The sequence below is a fragment of the Herpailurus yagouaroundi genome, unplaced genomic scaffold (genome assembly GCF_014898765.1).
Source record: "Herpailurus yagouaroundi ecotype Mexico unplaced genomic scaffold, PumYag 162, whole genome shotgun sequence".
Classification (NCBI taxonomy): domain Eukaryota; kingdom Metazoa; phylum Chordata; class Mammalia; order Carnivora; family Felidae; genus Herpailurus; species Herpailurus yagouaroundi.
In genome coordinates, this window is record NW_024412403.1 from 49093776 (window position 1) to 49116386 (window position 22611).

At 37.7% G+C, this 22611-nt stretch overlaps 1 protein-coding gene across 4 annotated transcripts in view; it reads left to right on the forward strand.

The window, feature by feature from the left end:
* The first annotated feature begins 3987 nt into the window (after positions 1 to 3987).
* The window catches only part of TFG (trafficking from ER to golgi regulator), a 33381-nt gene continuing 14757 nt past the window's right edge, over positions 3988 to 22611 (forward strand). For 2 of the 4 annotated variants that reach the window (XM_040484323.1, XM_040484325.1), the window contains exons 1-4: positions 3988 to 4212; positions 9196 to 9422; positions 12594 to 12677; positions 19154 to 19300. In XM_040484323.1, coding sequence (XP_040340257.1) covers positions 9239 to 9422; positions 12594 to 12677; positions 19154 to 19300 — 415 coding nt within the window. In that variant the 5' untranslated portion in view covers positions 3988 to 4212; positions 9196 to 9238. Of the gene's footprint in view, positions 4213 to 9195; positions 9423 to 12593; positions 12678 to 19153; positions 19301 to 22611 lie in introns of those variants that run through there. The other 2 variants (XM_040484322.1, XM_040484324.1) reach the window with 1 other exon arrangement.

Below are 22611 nucleotides of genomic sequence, written 5' to 3' on the forward strand. Positions count from 1 at the left end.
GAAGGGAGGCTGACCTGACCACCTGAATCCTGTTTGGTCCTCATGAGTTTCCCTTTCTGTTTGGAATTCTCTGTATTTAGCAACTGCTGCCACAACAGGGCTGATTCTCAGGGAGGACATAACTTCTCCTTGAAATTCTCACCCAAGGAGGAACTTAGATCCCTTCTTTTATTCCCCTGAGGGTGGAAGAGATGATTGAAATTTTCAAAATGATTTATACTGACTACTAAAGGAGGACATGATGAAATAGGTTTTATTCAACTTGCTACAAGTCTCATAGTCTTTGTCCCATTTCCCATACTGTCTGAGAATATACCTTTTTGATTATTAGGATCTTCCTCTTCTATTTGAAGTATTCTAGCCACACAGACTTTCAGGGAGAAAGAGGAGGTGAGAGGTAAGTGAGTTGACTGCCTCTCTCAAAACCACATCTCAAATCTAACCCTTCTTCAGATGTCGGTGAAAAAGGAAAGTAACCTTTGAACTAGTACCTCAATTCTCCCTTTGCTACAGGTAAGTCAAAAGTATTTCCCTACACTGCTTCACGTTTATTCACATGTTTCCAACTTTAACATTTCTAATTCAAGACTATTCTTCGTGTTCTTTTAAAATCAGATTCACCTGCATATAGGTGACCAGGTGAGCATGAAGTTCAATCTTCTCTGAGCACATTTCTAAACTCCACACAAAAAAAGAGGGTAAGATGTTTTCTAACAGCATTTTAAAAGTGTAATTACTTACAGAATTCCTAGTAAAATCTTCTTAATAGTTTGATTGATGTTTATCCCAATAAATGTGATCATAAGCGTTTAAAAAGTGATAATTATATATGCTAACAGCCTTTTGGGCTTCATTAATGAAAGGCAGCAGTATCTAAAATCAGCATCTACACATACAGTGGGAGAAACCATGTTCTTGGTAAAGGTGGTAACTAGTTCAATTCAGGTTATCACTCCCTGGCCAGTTATCATCCACATGTTTTGGGAGCCTAAGTACACAGACTTGTATCATCAGCAACTGTGGACACATTACAGAAACAGTAATAACTTTTCATTGACTCAACGGTTACTCATTGAGTGCCTATTATTCACTCACACAACCAGTGCCAGATGCTGGGAAGGATAGAAAGAATATAATCACAGCCTTGAATTCAAGTTGGGTGGGGGTGAACCAGATACTCAAAGACAGAATTATAAGTAAGGATACAGAACAATTACATGTCAAATGTTTGCACAAAAAGTCAGGGTTATAATGTAATCTTTATAGTCTTCAATAAGACTGCAAAATGATACCACTTACACTCCCTACCCCCCCTCCCCCGCCCCAAAGTCTTAGTGGTGATGCCGAGAGTTGGCATTTTCTTATACAACTAAATATTTGCATAATCTACTATTCAGTAACCTATGTATTAGCATGTAACAAGAGATACTCTTGAAAAGAGACATACAAAAGTATGTTTATAAAGGCACACAGCAGAAACTGGAAACAATCTAAATACACTTTGATAGGACAAATTTTAAAAATTTGTGGTATACTCCCCCAAAGGAATATTATTCGGCAATGAAAATAAATGAATTTCAGCTACATGAAGCAATATGGATATATCTTGGTAGCATAATATTGAGTGCAAAAATTGTTCCAGAAAACTAAGAGATGATACTCTATACAATGCCAATGAAGAAGTAAAATTGAGCAATATATCACATAGGCATATATATCTATATTCACACATATATGTATGTATGTATATAGATATATATGTGATTAAATTACATAGAACATTTAAAAACAAAAAACCACACAAGGGAATGTTAAATGCAAAATTCAGGAAAGAGGCATGGGACCCCCTCTGGTAGAAGCACATAGGGAGGCATTATTGGTAATCTTCTAATCCTTGGGTAAGGTAACAAGTTCCAGCTGTTCATTATGCTCTTAATTTTTAAAATGTAATCGTTATATAGGATCAGGAAGAAAGGTCACTGAAGTTTTGTGGACTATTTATTATTAAGCTGAAACAAGAAAATGAACAGGATATGGTTTGGGTTATTAAGCAATTTGACACACACAGATGATAATTTCGTATGCTTCTCTATATCGGCTCTATAAAATACAAATAAACCCAAATCTCCTTGATTTCATGCTTAATCACATTGTAAGCCTGCATCTGAGATAGCAGGAGGCAAAATCTTTCATCAAGTTCTTCATTAGAAATTTTAAAATGTGTATTTCTGGAGAATCTTGGGTAAATGTTTTAATGTTGCATAGACATCCTTCTTGCCTCATGTCACTTGAATCTCTGATCTGGCTTCCAAATGATGCTTTACTCTCTTATTTCTCACTTCTTGCCTTGGGCAGGTCCTACTTCCGCTTTGACCTGAGGAATCATCACTACCTCGTCTCTTAACTTCCATAGTGGTAGCTGGGAACAGGTTGTAACATTAAACAAGACTTCCACTAATTGTTTGGGGATGAAACATGAAGGAATTACAACATACAGAAGCTCAAGCTGCTTTCAGAGTGCAAATGTTCCAGGCCCTCCAACAGACCACCCTATGGGTGTCTCTCTTCTAGCTTCCAGCTGGTCCCAGGGTAACAAGGACCAATGTAGTTTTCAATGGCAGGACTCCAGTGAGTGTCCCTTTCATGGGAGCCTAAAGAGAGGAAATTGTTTCCCTTTATTCCAGGCCGAGGCTCAGTTCCTTATATCCTGCCCCAGGATCTACCTCCTTTTAGGAAAATTGTGGTATAATTCACTTCCTTCAGGGAATATTTTACCTCTGCTCATATTTGTGTAGTTTTATCCAATCTCAAACCATCTCAAAGACATTAGAATACTATTGGACAGCTGTGCATTTCCCCAAATATGGAGTACTATTGTCCTAAATAACAAGTAACGAAGAACAGTCTTTGGAGAAAGTCAGGAACTTTTTTCATTCCTTCTACATTCCTCTCCTCCATCTCTGCAAGCAATTGCTCAAAGAGCAATACACACAGCGTTGGAAAATACAATTCAGAGGCAAAAAGCAGTGTGACGTCATATATTTCATTTTCAAATGGAATTTTTCAGACTTCTAACTGCAAAAAGATCACACTATAGTACTAAAAGAATTTATTTCTCACCCTGAATTCACTTTACCCCAGGTCCATGGAGAACATCTGACGAACAACTGGGGACCACGTGAGTTCGATTTGCTTTCTGCTTGGTTTCTGTCATAGGGAGGCAAAAACTACTTGCAACTTTTAAAATAGCACCTCTTACCCTTAGATTTTACTACCTCCCCCCGAAAAATGTAGACTTCAGTCTGAGCCAGGGCACTTCTTACAAAAATAGGCGTATTTAAAACAAATGTTTTAGATAAAGAGAGAAGGAAAAGAGTAAATAGTGCACGCTGCCTTATCTTCCCAAAAGGCATCCGGAATCCTTAGTAACCTTAATTTTCCAGACTTTACCTTTTACACACTCACAGGTTTGTCCTGTCTCGTAAACGCTATTAGAAACCCCTTGCTCACCAACTGATTCATCCCCTTTCCCAACACAGTGCGTAGGTGCCCAATAAGAATGAATGAGTTTGTGGAAGGCGGGAAAAGGATTCGTTTTTTCGAGACATGACTAGAAGAAGTACAATGGTCACTAAAAACAAAACAAAACAAAAGCCACCCAAACTTGAACAAATGCCCACTTTCAACAGTCTACCAGAGTCCAAAACAGCAAACCACGCCTCACAGGCGACGGACGGGTTTCAAGCTTCCAGGAAAACCGGAAGTGCCTGGTCACGCCTTGCGCATGCGTGCACCCGTCAGCATACGCTGCCACACTCGGTCATCCAGTGAGAAAGCAGAGACTTCGGCCCACACAGGTTCGGGCACTACCCGCCCCGCGCCTCGGCCTCTGCGCATGCGTTTTGGGTTGCCTGCTTGCTGTGAGGCGGAGCGAAAGGACAGATTTTTTTTTTTTTTTCCCCTTGTTCCCGCCCCTCTTCTTCCCCCACCTGCCACGTACTGGGCCTGAGATCTCGCTAGGCTTGGTGGGTCTGTGCGATTGGCCGCGGCCGGCGCGAGCCTGCGAGCGAGGTGCGGCGGCGCCGGCGGAGGGCACCGGAGTGGGCCGTGACCGCAGCCTCCTCACGACGCCCCAGAACGCGCCGGCGGCCTCGCACGGGTCCGGTCATCGGAGACCCGCGGAGAGGCAGCCGCGGCGGCCTCGACAAGCCGGTATGGCCGCTGGGGACGGGGGCGCGGCCGCTCAATCGACAAGGCGGGGGGGGGGGAGGGAGACGAGGAAGCGCTGGGAGGGCCTCGCTCGAACCAGCGGGTACCCGGCGGGTGGGGCCGGAGGGGGGCTGTGGGAAGGAGCTGGGGCCCGGGAGGGCCCTCGCGCTGGGGAGGGGAGGGCCCGGAGGGGGGGATGGGAGTCCCGCAGGCCACCGTGGCAGGGGGGCAGGCCTCGGGGGTCTCTGGGGGTTGTTTGGGCCGGCAAGTGCTCTTGCTTCGATTCCTCCTGGCTCCAAGGGGTCGGACTGCCCGAGGGAGAGGAGAGGAGGGGGCTTGTGAGGCCTGGGGTGGTCGAGCACCTAACCCCCAGAGGGGCTTGGATGGGTGAAGAATAGAGCCTAAGGGAGTAAGTTTATTGGGGTCACTTAAGAGGAACCTTGTTCCTTAGCTGTGCCAGGGTTTAATCGAGCGCCGTCTGGAGGCCCAACCCGGTTTTATAGTGATGATGATAGCGAACTTTTAAGTTTACTTTACTATGCCCTGTAGTAAGTATTTTAGATGCATAATATCATTTAATCATCACAAGGATCCTTTAAATTTAGAGATCCTTTAAATTTAGATATTATTATGCCTATTTTGTGAGGTTTGGAGAGGTACTTGCCTAAGGTCACGGGGCTGGTAGTGGGAATCTTTACCCTCTTACTGGCCAGGCAGGATTTGTGGCTCCTTGGATTCTTTGTAGTAACCAAGGGTTGCTTTTGCTTAGAATTTCTTAAGGAAAATTGCTACCCTGTGGAGGTGCCTAAGCAGGCCCCCCTGAATTTGAGCGGGCTCAACTCATAGGATTCGAGGAGCTGGAGGTTTGGCCACTGAACCTGGATTCTGGTTCGAGGCAGGCTTTTTATGTGTCTTTGGGCATGTCACTTTATTCTTCAGTGCTGAAAACAGTGTTCCTGTTGGAGGACTTGGTAAATTAGTGTCTGTGTCCTTTCTGGACCTCAGAGGGAGTGGGGTATGGACAAGATGGGAGAAGAAAATACTGTAAGGATCTCACTAGCAGTCCTGGCAGTTGGTAGTTCATTCATTACTAGGGTCTGCCTAGTGACTGGAGTTAGAGAAAAACAGGACCTGAATTCTGTTACATAAGAAAATGTTGGGGATGGGATTTCCCCTGAAAGGGAGAATTTTGTAGTGTCCTTAGTTTTGTGATAATTGTGTACGTGGCTTGAGGAGATGGCTGCACAAACTGGGGACGGCCTTAGGAAAGAAGCTTTGGTTCCTGGCCACAGGGAGTTTACAGTGCATGGGAAACACCAAGGAATAAGTGAATTTGCAGGCAAACATGGCAGATAAAAGGAAAAGATACTAAAGTTTTGAGATCCATTGGAAATGAATACTGCATAATCCTCCCCCCCAATAAAAAAAACATACTATTAGTTAATTCGATGTTGGAAATTTCTCTTAATTAGGAGTATGTCTGTTGCGGGAAATCACTTCAAAGAAGGTACAGTGTGAAGGTCCGACTTAGGAACCGACCCTAACAGTTCAGCTTTCTTCTCCCAATCCCTTATCAGAAATTTATTATTTCTTATTCATCTTTTGTTCAGAGAACAAAAACAAGTCTTTAAATACCTACGGTATGTCCGGCACTATTCTAGGTGCTGGTAAGAGTAGATAATAACGTGTTGCTGAAGCTAAACCCTGGTCCTTAACTATGTTCTTGCTGGTTTACGCATCCTCTGGGTAGGAGGAAGTAACATACCTTGATTTACTGAAGTTCTTTATTACTTTCAGACTGTAAGGTGAGCAAGGTGGAATCTTTACCATTTTGTTGAAGTAATTATACTTCAGAGCTTGGCACATAGTAGGTATTAAGTAAATGTTTCCTGACTATAGAAAATGCTTTGGCTAATAGGTGAAGAGGTTGTATGGAGGTTTCAGTTAATCACAGTGTTCATGAGAAGTTCATTGTGAGAATTGTCAGATAAAGAAAACTATTCTTATTTTAAATTAAGACAAGCTTAGCATCCAGATTTAGGAACACAATCCACTCTGTTCTGAACTGCCTTAAAGTGTTAGATTCAGTATTTAATGCCCCATTTGAAAATACTAATATAGCTGTAAAATACAGTACAAGTACAAAAAATAAAAAAAAGAAGAGTGGAAAGAAACAAGGGGAAGGGCAAATTGTGGAGGGTATTTAGTGTTAGGTTAAAGGGAGTTTGAATTTACATCCTGCTGAAAAAGGGATAATCTGAGGATACAGGCCTTCAAGGGCTGACTTTGGGTCCTCACTAAGTGGCATAATTAAAAAATCTGTTGAAGTAACTGGGAAGTTTATTTCCAAGCCATCTGTGATTTGTGGGTCACTGCATCATGGAAAAAGAGTATTTCTAAATTTAAAAAGAAAGAAATTATTAAAATGTTCAGAATATGGCAAGGAGTTCTAGAGACACTCATTTAAGGAATAGTTGGAAGGACATAGGACATTTATATGAAAGAATATTAGGGCATTTATATGTAATATTCATGAAATGACTTAGGATTCCTGAAAACTTTCTCCAGGTATTTGAGGGGGTGATGAGTTGGAGGGTAGATGGGGTGCTTTCACACCAAGAAAAATAATTGTAGAGAGGTACGAAAACTGTAGAATGATTGTAGAGAAGCATGAAAAGCCGGTATGATGTTAACAAATTAAGAGGAAAAAACAGCTGCCAGTAGTAAAACATGAGGTTGAAACTACAGTGTGGCCAGTAGGAGATTGTAGGGCACTTTATTTTATTTTATTTTATTTTATTTTTTTGTAGGGCACTTTAAATAAGATCATTTCGGGGGGGGGCAGGAGGAGGTGGGGAGTTGAAACTAGGGAAATGCTCAGTAGTTGTAGATGTATTTAAGAACATTTTGGTCTTGAAAACAAGAGATAGACCTTGAGAAGAAGAGCTATTAACACATTATTTAATTGTAACTGTATTTTCTAGAACTCTGTAGTAACCATGTAAATTACTAGAGACCTCATAGTATATTTTGAGTTTAGAATTAGTGTCATTACAGAATAATCACTCTGAAATAATACCTAAAATTAAGATGAAAGTAAAACCCAGGAAGGGAAAATTTTGTAGCAAATTAGTATTTAGTGGCTAGTTCTCTAACATTATCTTATTTCTTTCTTAAAATATGCAATTTAAACGGGGCGCCGGGGTGGCTCAATTGGTTAAGCAGCCGACTTCGGCCCAGGTCATGATCTCGCAGTTTGTGGGTTCGAGCCCCACGTTGGGCTTTCGCGGTTTGTGGGCCGGAGCCTGGAGCCTGCTTCGGATTCTGTGTCTCCCTCTCTCTGCCCCTCCCTCGCTCGCACACGTGCGCACTCTCTCTCAAAAATAAATAAAAACATTAAAAAAACTTTTTAAAAATTTAAAAAATGCAATTTAAACATACACAGCCACTCAGGTTTGGGGAGGGGTGAGGTATAGAATATTAAGAGACAATAGTGGACATTCTTACTAGAAAGCTCCAGAGGATGTCATTCATTTGTCTTTTCTCCTTAAGTTCCCAAAAACAGATAGGAAAATTAGAGAAAATACTAGTGAGTTCTTTCTTATTTTAGAGAGAAACATTTCAGACTCTAGTGTTCACACATGATTTTCTCTTTAGAGTTAGCATTTAGTTATAGGCTAATATAGAGTGAAAGCCAGTATTCTTCATTTAACAAAATTGAATGACTTCCATGTGCTAGACCAGTATTGTTCTGGGCTCAGGAATACAATGAACAAAACCTTTTACTTCTTTACTTTCTAGTGGAAAAGACAATACAAAATTAATTCTTAATGTCTGGGAGTGATAAGTGCTTTGAAGAAAATTGAAGCAGGGTAAGAAAGTGAAAGAAGATCCATTTTAGCTTAGATGGTCAGGGCAAACCTCTGAGAAATGAAGATTTGATCAGAGATCTGAATCATGTGAGTTTTGAAAAGGGCTCATGACAAAGGGAACAGCAAGTGCAAAGCCTTGAATTGAGAAGGAGAACTTAAAGTGTGGGTGCAGCAGTGTAACCAGGGAGAGAAGTAGGAAATGAGGTTAAATACTTGGCTAGGGGCCAGAGGCCAGATCATGACCTTGTAGTTCTGGCTTTTATTAAAACTGAGATGTGAATCCATTGGAAGATTTTAAGCAGACTGACATTAGATTTTATTCAACAGGATAATTCTAAATTTGAGAATAGATTAAAAGTGGACAAAGGTAAAAAGGCAGACTGCTTACAAGTCTTGTGCAGTAATGCAGGCAAGAGCTTTAGATCAAGCTGGTAGAGGTAAAGTTACTGAAGTGATTGGAATATAGAGATATTTTAAAGGTAGTAGCAACTAGATTGTTGGCTATTTGGACTTTTTTTTTTTTTTTCTTTTAAATCTTGAACACCTAGAAGAAGGAAATTGTCACTAACTGAGTTGGAGAAACTACAGGAAACGCAGATTTTTGGGAGAGGATCAGGAGTTTGTTTTCCGACATGTTAAATTAGAAATCTAAATGGTAATGGCAGATAGGTGGTTAGATATATGGGTAAAATAATAATTGCCAAAAATAATGAAACTTGTTTTCTTATGCATATACTGAAGTTATCTCCATTTTAACTTGATGAATGGGGTAACATTGGAACAGTAAATCTCTTTTGAAGACCAGAATTTCTTAGATTCCAATAGTAGTTTTTTCAACTTTTTTTTCTTTAAAGTTTATTTATATTGAGAGAGACACAGAGAGAGAGAGCATGAGCAGGGGAGGGGCAGAGAGAGAGGGAGAGAGAATCCCAAGCAGGCTCTGCACTGTCAGCACAGAGCCCTACACTGGCCTGGATCTCACGAACTGTGAGATCATGACCTGAACTGAAATCAAGAGTCGGATGCTTAACTGACTGAGCCACCCAGGCGCCCTGCTTTTCAACTTTTAAGAAATGTTTTTATAGCTGTTTAATCACCAAAACCATTTTATCAGTCTTTCCCTAGAGTTGTATATACGCAACATCCTGGAGTCCACCATGAATGGACAGTTGGACCTAAGTGGGAAGCTGATCATCAAAGCTCAACTTGGGGAGGATATTCGACGAATTCCCATTCATAATGAAGATATTACTTATGATGAATTAGTGCTAATGATGCAGCGAGTTTTCAGAGGAAAACTTCTGAGTAATGACGAAGTTACAATAAAGTATAAAGATGAAGGTAAGATTGTTTCTAAAGTTAGTCATTAAAAGTTTAAGTATTGTATGTGTTCTTTTGCCTATCTTTTATTGAACAGCTCATTATAAATTTCCCTTCTGTCATAATTGAGTACCCACTTTATTTAATGGGATATATATGTAGCTGATTATAATTTCTTTTATAAGTTAAAAATAGCTAAGTGATTTATTATTAAAAATGGGGTTTTTAGTAATCACTTTCACAGAATATATATTTTTAAAGTTTATTTATTTAGAGAGAGAGAGTGTGCGTGTGTACCTCTGTGAGTGGGGGAAGGACAAAGAGAGAAAGAGAGAGGTGAGATAGAGAATATCCCAAGCAGGCTCCATGCTATCAGCACAGAGCCCAACACAGGGCTCAGTCTCACAAATCATGAGATTGTGACCTGAGCTGAAATCAAGAGAGGACAGCTTAACCCACGTAGCCACCCAGGTGCCCCACTTTCACAAATATTTTTACAAATATTTTTTTCTTTTCTGCTCATGCAATTTTGGCTTCCTTTTTGCTTTTAAAACCAACTTTCACTCATATTTCTCAAAGTGAAAGAGGTATCAGTAGGTATTGGATGAAAAATGTTTTCATGGTCAACTAAGTGTGAGAAAGCTGGTTGAAACAGAAATGTGTTTCTTTACTGCAGGAATTTTTAGAACATGTAATAATGCTGATACACATTGTCTGTTTATAGTATTCAGTGTCCCTAGACTCATTTGACCACAAAACTGTTTTTATGGCAATGGGTTTTATATGACAGATGTTGCATCAGACACACAGTGGAATTAAAATCATAGACTGTCTTTATTTCATCTTCTTTAAACCTTCTTCTTTGTAAATATCTCTACTGAAATTGTACTTTAGGTGGTTACCAGTTTCTTTCTGCTGAATTTATTTCCAGTCTGTTTCACCTTGATCTTTATACTTGGCATTGCTACCCCCATACCATCCTTTTAAAAATAACTCTTATCCCTTAACATCTCTGACACTACTGTCCCAGTTTTCTTATCACTAACAGCCGTTTCCCTGTCTCTCGGTGTGCTGGCTTAAAGTAATGCCTGCTGTTAATAATAGAAATCTTAAAATTTCAGTGGTTTAACACTCAAGAGATCATTCAAAGGCCCAGGTTGACAGAAGCTGTGTTATGTTCAACACATGGCTTATAAGCTCACCTTGAGCATTAACATCCAGCAGGCAGATAGACGAAGACAGAGTGTAGAGGATTACGTGAGGGATTGTACTCCCTGGGCCTTGAGGTAGTGTTTATCATTTCTGTTCACATCAAGCTGGCCAGACCCCATCACATGGCTCTGCTGAACTGTCAGTGGCTTGGAGTATGTCCCTGGTTGGCCCACTTTCCAACAACCTATACTATGGAAGGGAAATATAAAAATATAAATCACTGATGATCAATCAGCTAGCTGGCCATTTAGCTACAGGTGTAGTTTTTTTTTTTTTTAACAAAGTATGGTCTAATGGTACCCAAAACTAATTTTGAGAGTCACCTGGATGGTAAAAGAGAGCAATTGCTTCTCATTCTCTTTCCTAATACAATCTCATCTACTTCTAATATGTTGACTTTAACCTTTTTGACTTCCAAGTGTGTGCCTTAATTTGATCAATTTGTTCTTTTTCTTCACTTTAGAACTCAAATTGTTAACAGCTTTCATTTTATCTGCGATGCTATGCTCTTGCCTCAAACTTGTATATTTTAAGCTGACCTCACTATTTATCTGGCCTGCTCTTAAATACCTTATTTTTGTTTAGGGCAAGGATTGGTAAACTTTTCTCTAAAAGATCAGATAATATTTTAGCACTGTGGGTCATATTAAGTCTCTATTTCATCTACCTTTTTTTTGAAAACCTTTAAAAAAAATGTAAAAGCCATTCTTGGTTCATAGTCCTTTAAACAGGGATTTTTGACCATTAGTCTCACTTTATGGACCCCTAACTTAAGGGTATCTTCAGTGTTGAAATTTTGTCCTCCACATCTAGTTACCACATTAGATTTGTTTTTCACAGTTTCTGAGTGTTTTGAATTGTACAGATTTGTGTTACTTGTGGTAATTGTATACACTGTTAGGTATTAATTAGGGTGGAGGACTGGCTTAGGTAAAGTTCTTGCCATCATATATTTCTGTTGTGAAATTCAGAAAATAAAAAAGGCAGTTACAGAAGGTTTTCTGTTTATATATATATACTTTATTAAAAATATATTTATGAGTAAAATCTCCGAAGTCTGAACATTAGATATGTTATAAGAAGTGGGTCTGGTTATAAGATCTTAGATCTTATAAAGATCTAAGAATAGTGATAAAATCTTCAGTTATGGCTTTTGTTGCCAGCTTTGTTCAAACTAAATCTGTCTAGTCAGTGTTTTTGGTGTAGCAGAACATCCTTGGAGCAGCCTCCCCAGGACAGAACTACCATCCTTACTCCCCTTCCCCAACCCAGCTGTGTCTGTGAAGATAGCCAGCAGAGGCTCCTGACCCAACTCCTTGCCTCTGGGTTCTTTTCTGTTCTTTTTCTCTCCAGAGAACATTTTCCCTGAGCCCTTTGAAAGCTTTTGAAACAAGCAGCTGATAGGCCGATTATAATATTCTTTAACTTTGAGATCTCGGAGATTATAGAATCTTGTGTATATGAGTATTTTTTCTAAGGAGAGTTGATAGTTTTCATCTTAGTATCAAAATGGTCAGTGACCCTTTTAGTTACTGCTATAATAGCTTCCTCTACATTTGTGTCAGTGGTGTTTTACTATACTTAGAATTACATTTCGAACACTGAGAATCTTTATTTCTTTAACATTTGATAAATATATTTAAATTTTTTGGAATGGGAAGATTTCAGTCTAAACCAATAATTTGTTATATTGCTACCATGAATGCTCTGGTGACTTATAAAGGATCGTCATATGTTAATCTTAGCTATGTTTTGGCTCTTCTTAATGAGGATATGATAAATAGCCTTGTTATAAAAGTAATAAGCAAAATTGATATTCTTTTGAACAGATACATCTTTCCTAGATCCTTTAATGTTTAAGGTTTTTATGGGACATTCTAATTATGCTCTCTTACCTACATTTTCAATTTTAATTTAATGTATATCCTAGTTTATTACTGATACAAATCTGAAACTCACTTCTGTTTGTTTAAATTCCAGATGGAGACCTTATAACAATTTTTGATAGTTCTGACCTTTCTTTTGCAATTCAGTGTAGTAGAATACTGAAACTGACGTTATTTGGTAAGTGGTAAATCTTCTAATAAATTTACTATTTTATCCATTGTGTTTTTGTTGAAGACTTTTTAGCTTTTCTTTTTAAAGACTCAGAATTAAGCGATAACTTTTTCAGCCGTATCTGAATTTTCGAATTATTAGGCCTGCCTATATTCTTTTTTTTCTTTCCCGAAGATTAATAGAAAGTAGTTGCATTTAAAATCTCCATCTGGGGGCGCCTGGGTGGCGCAGTCAGTTAAGCCTCTGACTTCAGCCAGGTCACCATCTGGCGGTCCGGGAGTTCGAGCCCCGCGTCAGGCTCTGGGCTGATGGCTCAGAGCCTGGAGCCTGTTTCCGATTCTGTGTCTCCCTCTCTCTCTGCCCCTCCCCCGTTCATGCTCTGTCTCTCTCTGTCCCAAAAATAAATAAACGTTAAAAAAAAAAATGTAAAATCTCCATCTGCTCAGTATCCTACATAGTAATGGGTGCCACTTATAGAAGTATTTCCAGGATTGAAAGTAATTGCAGTATTGAAACTACCTTTATTAAGTTTTAAATTTATTAAATTTATTCATTATATTAAGTTCTTAGTACTCTGAGAATATAGAATTATTTTCCATAAATGTAACATGTTTTTACTTATTCTCAGAGCTTAACATATAGGCCTAAGACTGTAGACATTATTTTTTAAGGAGTACTTAAAGATTAAATTAGAAGTAGTTTTGATTAAAAAAAAAACAAATACAAGACTAATTTTAATCTTTTAGATTTTGTATTCTTGTAGACAGTAACAGATTTGTGATGTAGAACTCTTTCAACGTTTATTTATTTTTGGGACAGAGAGAGACAGAGCATGAACGGGGGAGGGGCAGAGAGAGAGGGAGACACAGAACCGGAAACAGGCTCCAGGCTCTGAGCCATCAGCCCAGAGCCTGACGCGGGGCTCGAACTCATGGACCGCGAGATCGTGACCTGGCTGAAGTCGGACGCTTAACCGACTGCGCCACCCAGGCGCCCCTAGAACTCTTAAAAGATAAGATAGAAAAGATTACAGAGTTTAAGTGGTAGCATGCTTATGTGAAAAATAAAATCTGGGCCTTTTTTTCTAGATGTTTTGTTTAGCATTTTTTAATAAGTTATGTGACACTGAACCTTTTGGTTCATGAAACCTGATGTGGGCCAGTTGGTTTAATTTGTATCTATTTCATCTCCATGTAGGAAGGGTGAATGTTAGTTAGATTTTAAAATTCTAATAACAAATAAAAGCTGTTTAAGAAATTTTTAAATAAAAGGTATGATTGCATAGTATTGAATCTAAAATAACCACTAGCAGCCAGCTATCAGGAAGGTTCAATAAACTGAAAATCTTCCTTCCAGAAACACTGAGGACATTTTAGATTAACTATTATAAATGTGTTTTTTGAAATATATACTTGAAGTTGCTCAGGAGAGTAAGAGAAATGTCCAGAGACCAAAAGACAGATGAAATTAAAAACTGGGACCAGTAGTACCAAAGGGTGAGACTTGGTGTGCTTTTGGTGTTAATGGTCAAGGTTTTATTCTGCATAGTCTAAAGACTAGTCATTTGGTGTCTACATAGTAGAGGCCTTGGGTCCTAGACCCTCAGTGGGGTGTTCTAAAAAAGAATTTTTTTTTTAAGTTTTACTTATTTTGAGAGAGCATGCATGCACACGTGGTGGGGGGAGGGGGAGGGGGAGAGAGAATCCCAAGCAGGCTCTGCACTATCAGCACAGAGCCTGACATGGGGTTTGAACTCATGAACCCTGTGATCATGACGTGAGCTGAAATCAAGAGTTGAATGCTTAACTGACTGAGCCATCCAGGCACCCCTAAAAAAGAATATTGTAAAAGAAAAATACCTCTCTGTTGGTACAGGAAAAATCAAAGAATTGATACAGGAAACTCTCATACCCTGAAGCTGTTGGGTTTGTAAAGGCTCCCTTGAGGATTTCTAACCATGGTTGCTAGGTGGGTTGGATTTAAATTTAAACTGTCTTCAAAGATGGGGAACTCACAGGCACAGATACTACCATAAAAAATGGTAAGAAGTAAAGGCAGAAATCTCTTAGAGTAAGCTCTCAATCCAGGTCATGGGCTGCTTCTAGACAAAATCCTGTTGATGAACTTAGAGTTTAGAACTGTAAGACATGTGAAACAATCCATGTAGGCCAGAAACAATGGCCACCTCTAATAGTGCAGTTAGACTTCCCAGAACTTGCAGTTAATAGAAGTGGTCATCTATAAAATAATATTAAAAATTATTAGATGTAAGAGAAATAAGAATGTAAGAACAAGGCACTATGAAAAAAGGATAAACAGATTTTAAAAACAAATCAAGATAACTTTGGGAAATGAAAAGTATAATCATTCAAATTAAATACAAAGAGGAGAGGTAAAATAGATTAGTCACAGTGGAAGAGAGAATTATTGAACTAGAAGGTAGTCTAAAGAAATTACGGAATAAAGCACCAAAACAGAGATGAAGAATATAAGATAGAATTTACGAATAAGAAAGTCCAGCCTATTTCCATTAAGACTTTAAAGAAGGAGATATAATGGGGGAGTGGAAATATTTGAGGAGGTAATGGCTAAAGAAATTTTCAGTATTATATAAAAGATATAAACTCGGATTCAGGAGGAAACGTAGTCCTGAGCAGGGTAAGTAAAAACAAAACTCTCCTGGACATATTGTCACAAAACTGGAAAATATGTAAGGCAATAAGATAATCTTACAAGTAGCCTGAAAGAATAAGACATCATCTAGCAAGCAATTAGACTTTTGGTAGACTTCTTCATAGTAATAATGGAAGCCAGAGACAGTAGAATAGCATCTTCCAAATGTTCAGAAAAAAAAAATCTGGAAAAGTAGCTTTCTATAGTGTGCTACACTTAAGGAATAAAGGGAGAAAAAAACATCAAAAATAAAAAGACTGAGGATTTACCACTCATGGACCCTGTTAAAAGAATAAAAGAGTTCTTTAGCAAAAAGGAAATTGAGTCCAGAAGAATGGTGAAACCTGCAAGAAATTGTGAGCAAATAAACTGGTCAACATGTAAATTTAAATGAGCACTGATAATAAAAAACAACAACAACAATAGTTTTAGAAATATAAAAAGATGGGACAAAAGTCCTGATCATTAATTGTATGTAAGACAGGACAGGATGATAGGAATTACATTTTTTTAAAGTTTATGTCTTTATTTTGAGAGAGAAAGTGTGAGTCAGGGACAGGCCGAGAGAGAGAGGGAGAGAGATAATCTGAAGCAGGCTCCATGTGGTCAGTGCAGAGCTGGACACAGGCCTTGAACCCAAGAACCGTGGGATCATAACCTGAGCCAAGGTCGGATGCTTAACCAGCTGAGCCACCCAGGTGTCCAGGAATTAAAATATTAAATTTTTTTTAACATTCATTCATTTTTTTGAGAGAGAGAGAGTGCGAGCAGGGAAGAGACAGAGAGAGGGGGAGACACAGAATCTGAAGCAGGCTCCAGGCTCTGAGCTGTCAGCATAGAGCCCAACCCAGGGCTCAACCTCACGAACTGAGATCATGACCTGAGCTAAAGTTGGACGCTTAACCGACTGAGGAAACAGAGTACCTACTTGGTTCACTAGACGATGAGGAAAAGAAGCAGAGAGAAAGCTTGATAAATATATAATATAAAATACTAACTACAATGCACACAAATGGACTAAATGTACATGTTAAAAGACTCTTATTGGAGTTAAACCAGATCTAATTACATGCTTATTATAAGAGACATACTGAAATATTATGATGCAAAGTTTGAAAGTAAAGGGCTAATGTTATACTAGACAAACTCAAACCTAGTTAGGAATACTAACAGAATGGACTAAAAAATTCCCTAGTAATAGTCACTTCATAGTGATAAAAAGCATAATTCACTGGGAGTATATAATAATTCTGAACACTTGTACGTCATAGCCATAGATGTTCCGTAAGGAAAAATAAATTCACAATCATGGGAGAGCTTTTATTACTCTTCTCTGAGAAACTGGTAAATCAAGCAGGCTCAGAATTATTAGTAGGGATAGAGAAAATTTGAACAGATCAAATACAGGCTTGGTCTTATGCATCTAGCAATTAAGAAGGGGTATGATTGTTTTGAGCACATACGGCTATTTATATAAAAATTAACCACATAGTGGTTTTTCCAACAAATTTCAATAAGTTCTAGAGAAGAGATACCCTGGAGGTCACATTCTCTGGCTTCATTTAGAAACCACTGGACAAAAAAGATAACATACACTATGGGAGTCAGTCTGTGTTATCTTTTGGTTTTTGAGGATAAAAATATGCTTTAACATAAAAAAGAAATTATGGGAATTAGAAATTATTAGCTATGACTTCTATATAACAAAGTTTTTAGAGTATGCTAAAGTAAAACTTGAGGGGATATTTGGTAGCCTTCTATACAAGAAGGACAAAGTAAGCCGAAATAACTTATAAGGAAAAATTAGTAAAGAGCAGAAGTGGACTAGAAGTCAGGGAATTGATAGGATCAACAATTCTGACGAGATAACAAATTTGCAAACTTCTGTAAGATTAATTAAGAAAAAAGGCACAAACAATGGTAGGAATGAAAAGGGGCATACTACAAATACATTGCAGTGAGGAAGAGTGAATACCGTGGAAGAACAATGGGGTGTCTCAGTAAAAGTATTGGAAAGGATTTTTCATAGGGCTTAGGTGTATGGTAGAGGATTTTGGATAAGGTTCAAGGAAGTGGGACTTGCTATAGATTGGATGCGGTTAGTAGGTGGAGATGGTCCTGTGATTGGGTATGTAACTAAATTTTATGCAGAAGGTGGGAGGAGTTGTGGCTAAAGCTTCAATTAGTGGAACAGCAGCCATCACTCATTTTAGCTAGGGATGTTGGTCATTTTTGTGGTTTGGTTATTGTTCTTGTTTTGTCTGAGTTCTCACATGATTATGCAGTGGTGCTGTTTTCATCTTCCATCTATCACAGTCACAGAGTGATCTTTTCTAATGGTTGATGTTCTTTGAGATTGTTCATGTTCAGCAAGAGAACACCACGGCTTACTTGTGAGTGCCAGGCCAGCTTCTGGCAGCACTAAGGTCTGTCTTACAGGACTAGGCCAGTTCCTGGTTGTCAGGAGCTGCTTTTCTCCTTTTTAGGTATCAAAGAAAACCTAGTAATACCCTAACAAGTCAGTAATTAATTCATGTAGGTAGGAGATTGTATTGAACTTCCTTGTAGATATATGGACGGTATGTAAAATATTGGTGAGTTGTTTTCAAAAAACTTCTATTGCTGGTTTGATATTTGCAATTCAGTTAACAAAGAATCCCTGCACCTTTATTTAAATGGATTTCCTTTTTTAATTTGTTACCTTAGTAATTTGTATATATGTGTACTGGCAGTGCATAAAGCATTTTAATTTAATTTTTGAACTCCTGTCTTGAAGTGTGCATTCAGAACCTTGTTGTTACTTTTCTTTTTTTTTTTTTTTGTTTTTAAAGTAACCTTTAGTGGTGGCAATCTTTGTTGCTGGATGAAGGATTTCTCATATTTTTTCTTTACTTTTAAGTCAGTTGGAAGTCATTTGGACAGAAGGGTTAAATGAGGTAGCGTTGCCTTCATTTAAAAAAAGACCCAATGATTATTAAATAATCTTTGTCTTTTTGTGGCTTTTATACTGCTTTTGGAAGTAACCACTTTGAAGGACAGTGGTGATTTGGATTCATGAATTCTGCATTTTTTTTAATAGGTTACTTTTTAGGTCAGTTATTTTAGGTGGCTATTTTTTCTTTTTTTAGATCAAAAAGTAGGCAAGAGGGATAATAGAACTGTCAGTCATGTTGCACCTTTTAACATATATATTTAGAATAATGTATTGATTGTATTACTTTAAGAATATAAAATAGTGTGGGGTGGGGGCCTGCATGGCTTAGTCGGTTAAGCATCTGATTCTTGATTTCAGCTCAAGTCATGATCTCATGGTTTTTGAGTTCAAGCCCCGAGTCAGGCCCTGTGCTGACAGTGCAGAGCCTACTTGGGATTCTCTCTCTCCCTTCCTCTCTGCTCCTCCCACGCTAGCACTTGCTCATGCACTCTTTCTCTGTCTCAAAAATAAATAACTTAAAAAAGAACAGTGTGTGGTAAAAATGAGCTTTTGAAGGTACATCATTTCTCTTAAAAATATATTAAAGCTTTAGTTTACTATATTTTTTTCCTAGTAAAACTTTTTTTAAGCTAATATCATAGGCCATAGATGTGGCATCCACAAAGACTGATGAATATTTTTTTTTCCAAAAAGCGAATTTTTAGTAATAAAGAATCCTTTCCTTAAAAAGAGTTTTCATTTAAATGTCATCATTAAATGTCTTGTTTGATTTTCACTTTTTCAAAAAATCCATTTATCTTTCCTTATTGCTATCGTTGTGCTGATTTTTAAAGAATGTTGCCTAATTTTGAGCAAATTAATGCTTTTATTCCAGTTAATGGCCAACCAAGACCCCTAGAATCAAGTCAAGTGAAGTATCTCCGTCGAGAGCTGATAGAACTGCGAAATAAAGTGAATCGTTTGTTGGATAGCTTGGAACCACCTGGAGAACCAGGACCTTCCACCAATATTCCTGAAAATGGTATACTGTGAATCCATTTTATTCTGCTTTATTCTTACATATTTATAAAATTTATTATTTTAATTTCAGTATACAGCATTATATTAGTTTCAGGTGTAGAATATAGTGATTCAGCGATTCCATACGTCACCAGGTGCTCATCATGACATCCTTAATTCCCATCACCCATTTTATCCATCCTCCCACCACCCAACTCTCCTCTGGTAACCATCTGTTTGTCCTCTATAGTTAAGAGTCTGTTTCTTGTTTTTGTCTCTCTCTCTTTTTCCTTTGCTCGTTTGTTTCTTAAATTCCACATGAGTGAAATCATATGGTTATTTGTTTTTGAACTTTTTTCACTTAGTGTTATACTATGTGCTCATACCTTTTTGCAGTTTTTTTTTTTTTTTTTTAAGTTGGCACCTTCATTGTTACCCTTTCTTATTCCTGCCTCTCTGCTAGTATTCAAACCTGCTGTTCTTTAGGATTACCAGGAGAGGTATTTTACCAATTCCTGGATCTCTTGTAGACCTACTAGAGAGTAGGACCTGGGAATCCCATTTTTAAAGTACTCTCTGGTTGATTCTTTGCAACTAGTCTTAAACCCCTGGGTGTATGAATAGGTCAGTTTTCAGATCCCTTTGACTCTTTTGAATCCTTTTCATTGTAATAATGCACCCGAGGAATTGCAGTCATTTCATCAGTTTTATGTGGTATATGAAGTAGTTTCAAATAAAAAATAAGATTACTACATTCAAGAGGTGTATTGTAAAGTTTATCTTAAACACAATTTTTAGTAATCATGCAAAGAAAAACTTACTTTTTCCATTTTTCAGATGACATGTACTGTTTATATTAAGATGAAGTAATATTTATTGACAAATTTGGATCTGACATACATTTTGGGGCCAAGTATATTTAAAAATGTAGACTGAAATTTATGTATTATGGCTTGAAAGTAGATTTTAAAAAACTGCTTTCCTCAGCTTTTAATATTCTTAGATGTTGAACTTAAAAAGCAAACTTACGTTTTGTTTTGTTTTGTTTTTTACGATTTTTGTGTTTGCATACAAATTACACGCTTAAAACCATCTATATTATGATAGAGTAATTTGTTATAGAGTCTGGATGACTGTGTATAAGGGCCTTAATAAAAGATGTTTTTGTGCGAAAGTGGCATTGTATAATCCTTTGCAGCCATTAGATTCTAAGAGATTGTATTTTTTGTTCCATTTAGATTTTGGAGTTTTGCTTTCTTTTAATTTAGTAGTTACAGTGTAAATAAAGCTGTCTTTTTGTATAATTTCTCTTCCTCTCTTTCACTGTATGGAATTGTATTAGTGGTAGATTCTCGATAAATATCTGGTGATTAGTAATTTCTAGTTCTCTCTCTGTATTTCAGAACATATGGGAGATGTGCTGAAATATAGTAAGATCTTCCTGGCCTTTATGTGATGAATCTTACTATATTTCAAGTCAATGCAAATGGTCTTTTCTGAACCCTATCTCTCCAAACATAAGCTCCATTTTTAGGTTAAGAATCTGAAGAAAACTTTTGACGATTTTCTCAGAAGAATTCATAGATGCTGACACAAAAACATTTGCATATAATTTCAGGGGATTTAAGCATCTGTAGAATATTATGAAACTTAGATCAAAATTCAACAAGTATAGCCAGTACTGTGAAGAAATTACCTATAGTAGCCTATGTTCTCCTCTAGGGGATAGAATTACAAGCTTTTAGATTTGGTGAAACAACCTTTCAGTTCTCACATGTTTCTTGCCACTAAATTTACTACTTCTCTTTATTCTTTATTTTCATATATTCATATGTTTATTATTAACTTCATACCTATGTTCATGGAAAAGATGTTGAAACTGGTTCTCTGAATCTTAGAAATTATATCACATATTGTTCCTTTGTGTGGCCTCCCATCTTGTCATGGTGTCCTATCTGAGTTGTCTAATGAGTTTAATAATACATCCTGTGCTTTATTTTTTACGGATGGTTGTAGTGGTACCAGTGCCTGTTGAATACCTTGGTATACTTAGAAGATACTTAAACTTACCATGCTCATGTTTAAAATTTTATCTTATTGTAATTGTTTATTATAATTATTTTATTGTAAAAATTTATTTTTGTAATTTATTGTTTCCTCAATAATAAGATCACTTACCTCTTGACCACTTACTTGCCTTCTAAGCTCTCAGAACATATCCTGACTTAATAGTCTTTTCAAGGAAATAGCATAAATAAGCCAAAAAAAACCCTACATCAGAAACTGAAAGTCTAGTCCACAAACAGTGCTGCCAGTCAGCTGTCAGTAGTCTTTAGAACAGTGTGGCTTGCCCTCACCCAGAAACATGTGGCTATCTATGTTCTTCAGTGGTCTACCTCCACAGTGTTTCTTGGACACTTTCTTTCCCCAATGAGGAACGTGATGTGTAGGCTACCCTGGATACTGGATTGACCTGTTGCCTTAGCTGTAGCACCAGGCAAAGCAACTAGTAGGCTAGTGGACATACAGTATTGTGTTTCCTAATGGACTTAGTTTGCAGGAAGTGGAAAGTTGAACAGGTAGTGGACTCTGTAGTAGTGTGAGAGGGGATAATTTATAAGCTTGGTCTGATGTCCTCTTGGGGTGTAGCCTTGGAATTAGAGGAGGAAAATGGGTGAGGAAGGTGGATAACTGTAGACTTATTTTAAAGGAGTCTTAATCACAGAGATGATCTAATAACTGATACTCAGTTACTTGTTTGGTGACAAAAAAACCATAATTGAATAAATGGTTAGCAATATTCTTTTTGTTTCCTTAGTTTTTAAAAAAAAATTTTAATGTTTATTTTTGAGAGAGAGAGAGAGCGCGAGCGAGTTGGGGAGGGCAGAGAGGGCGACACAGAATCTGAAGCAGGCTCCAGGCTCTGAGCTGTCAGCAGCTCAGGTACCTATTTATAAGATGTGGGTTGTTCTTGAACCCCTTTTCTTTCATGCGGTAGTGGTACCAATGCCTATTGAATACCTTAGTATACTTAGAAGATACTTAAACTTACTGTGCTCATGTTTAAAATTTTATTTTTCTATTAAAGTATGGAAAAACAGACAAAAGTAGAAATACTTTAATGAATCTCATGAACCACCTCCAACCTCAACAGTCACCAACTCATCAGTACCATGCCATCTCTCCTCCCATACATTTCCACCTGTTATTTTGAGCAAATCTCAGACATCATTTTGCTATAAAGTATTTTAAGGGAGACATAGCAAATTAAAAGGATGTGTTTAATATATTGGTTGGCTTGAGATTTCCATGCAATTAATAATGAACAAATAG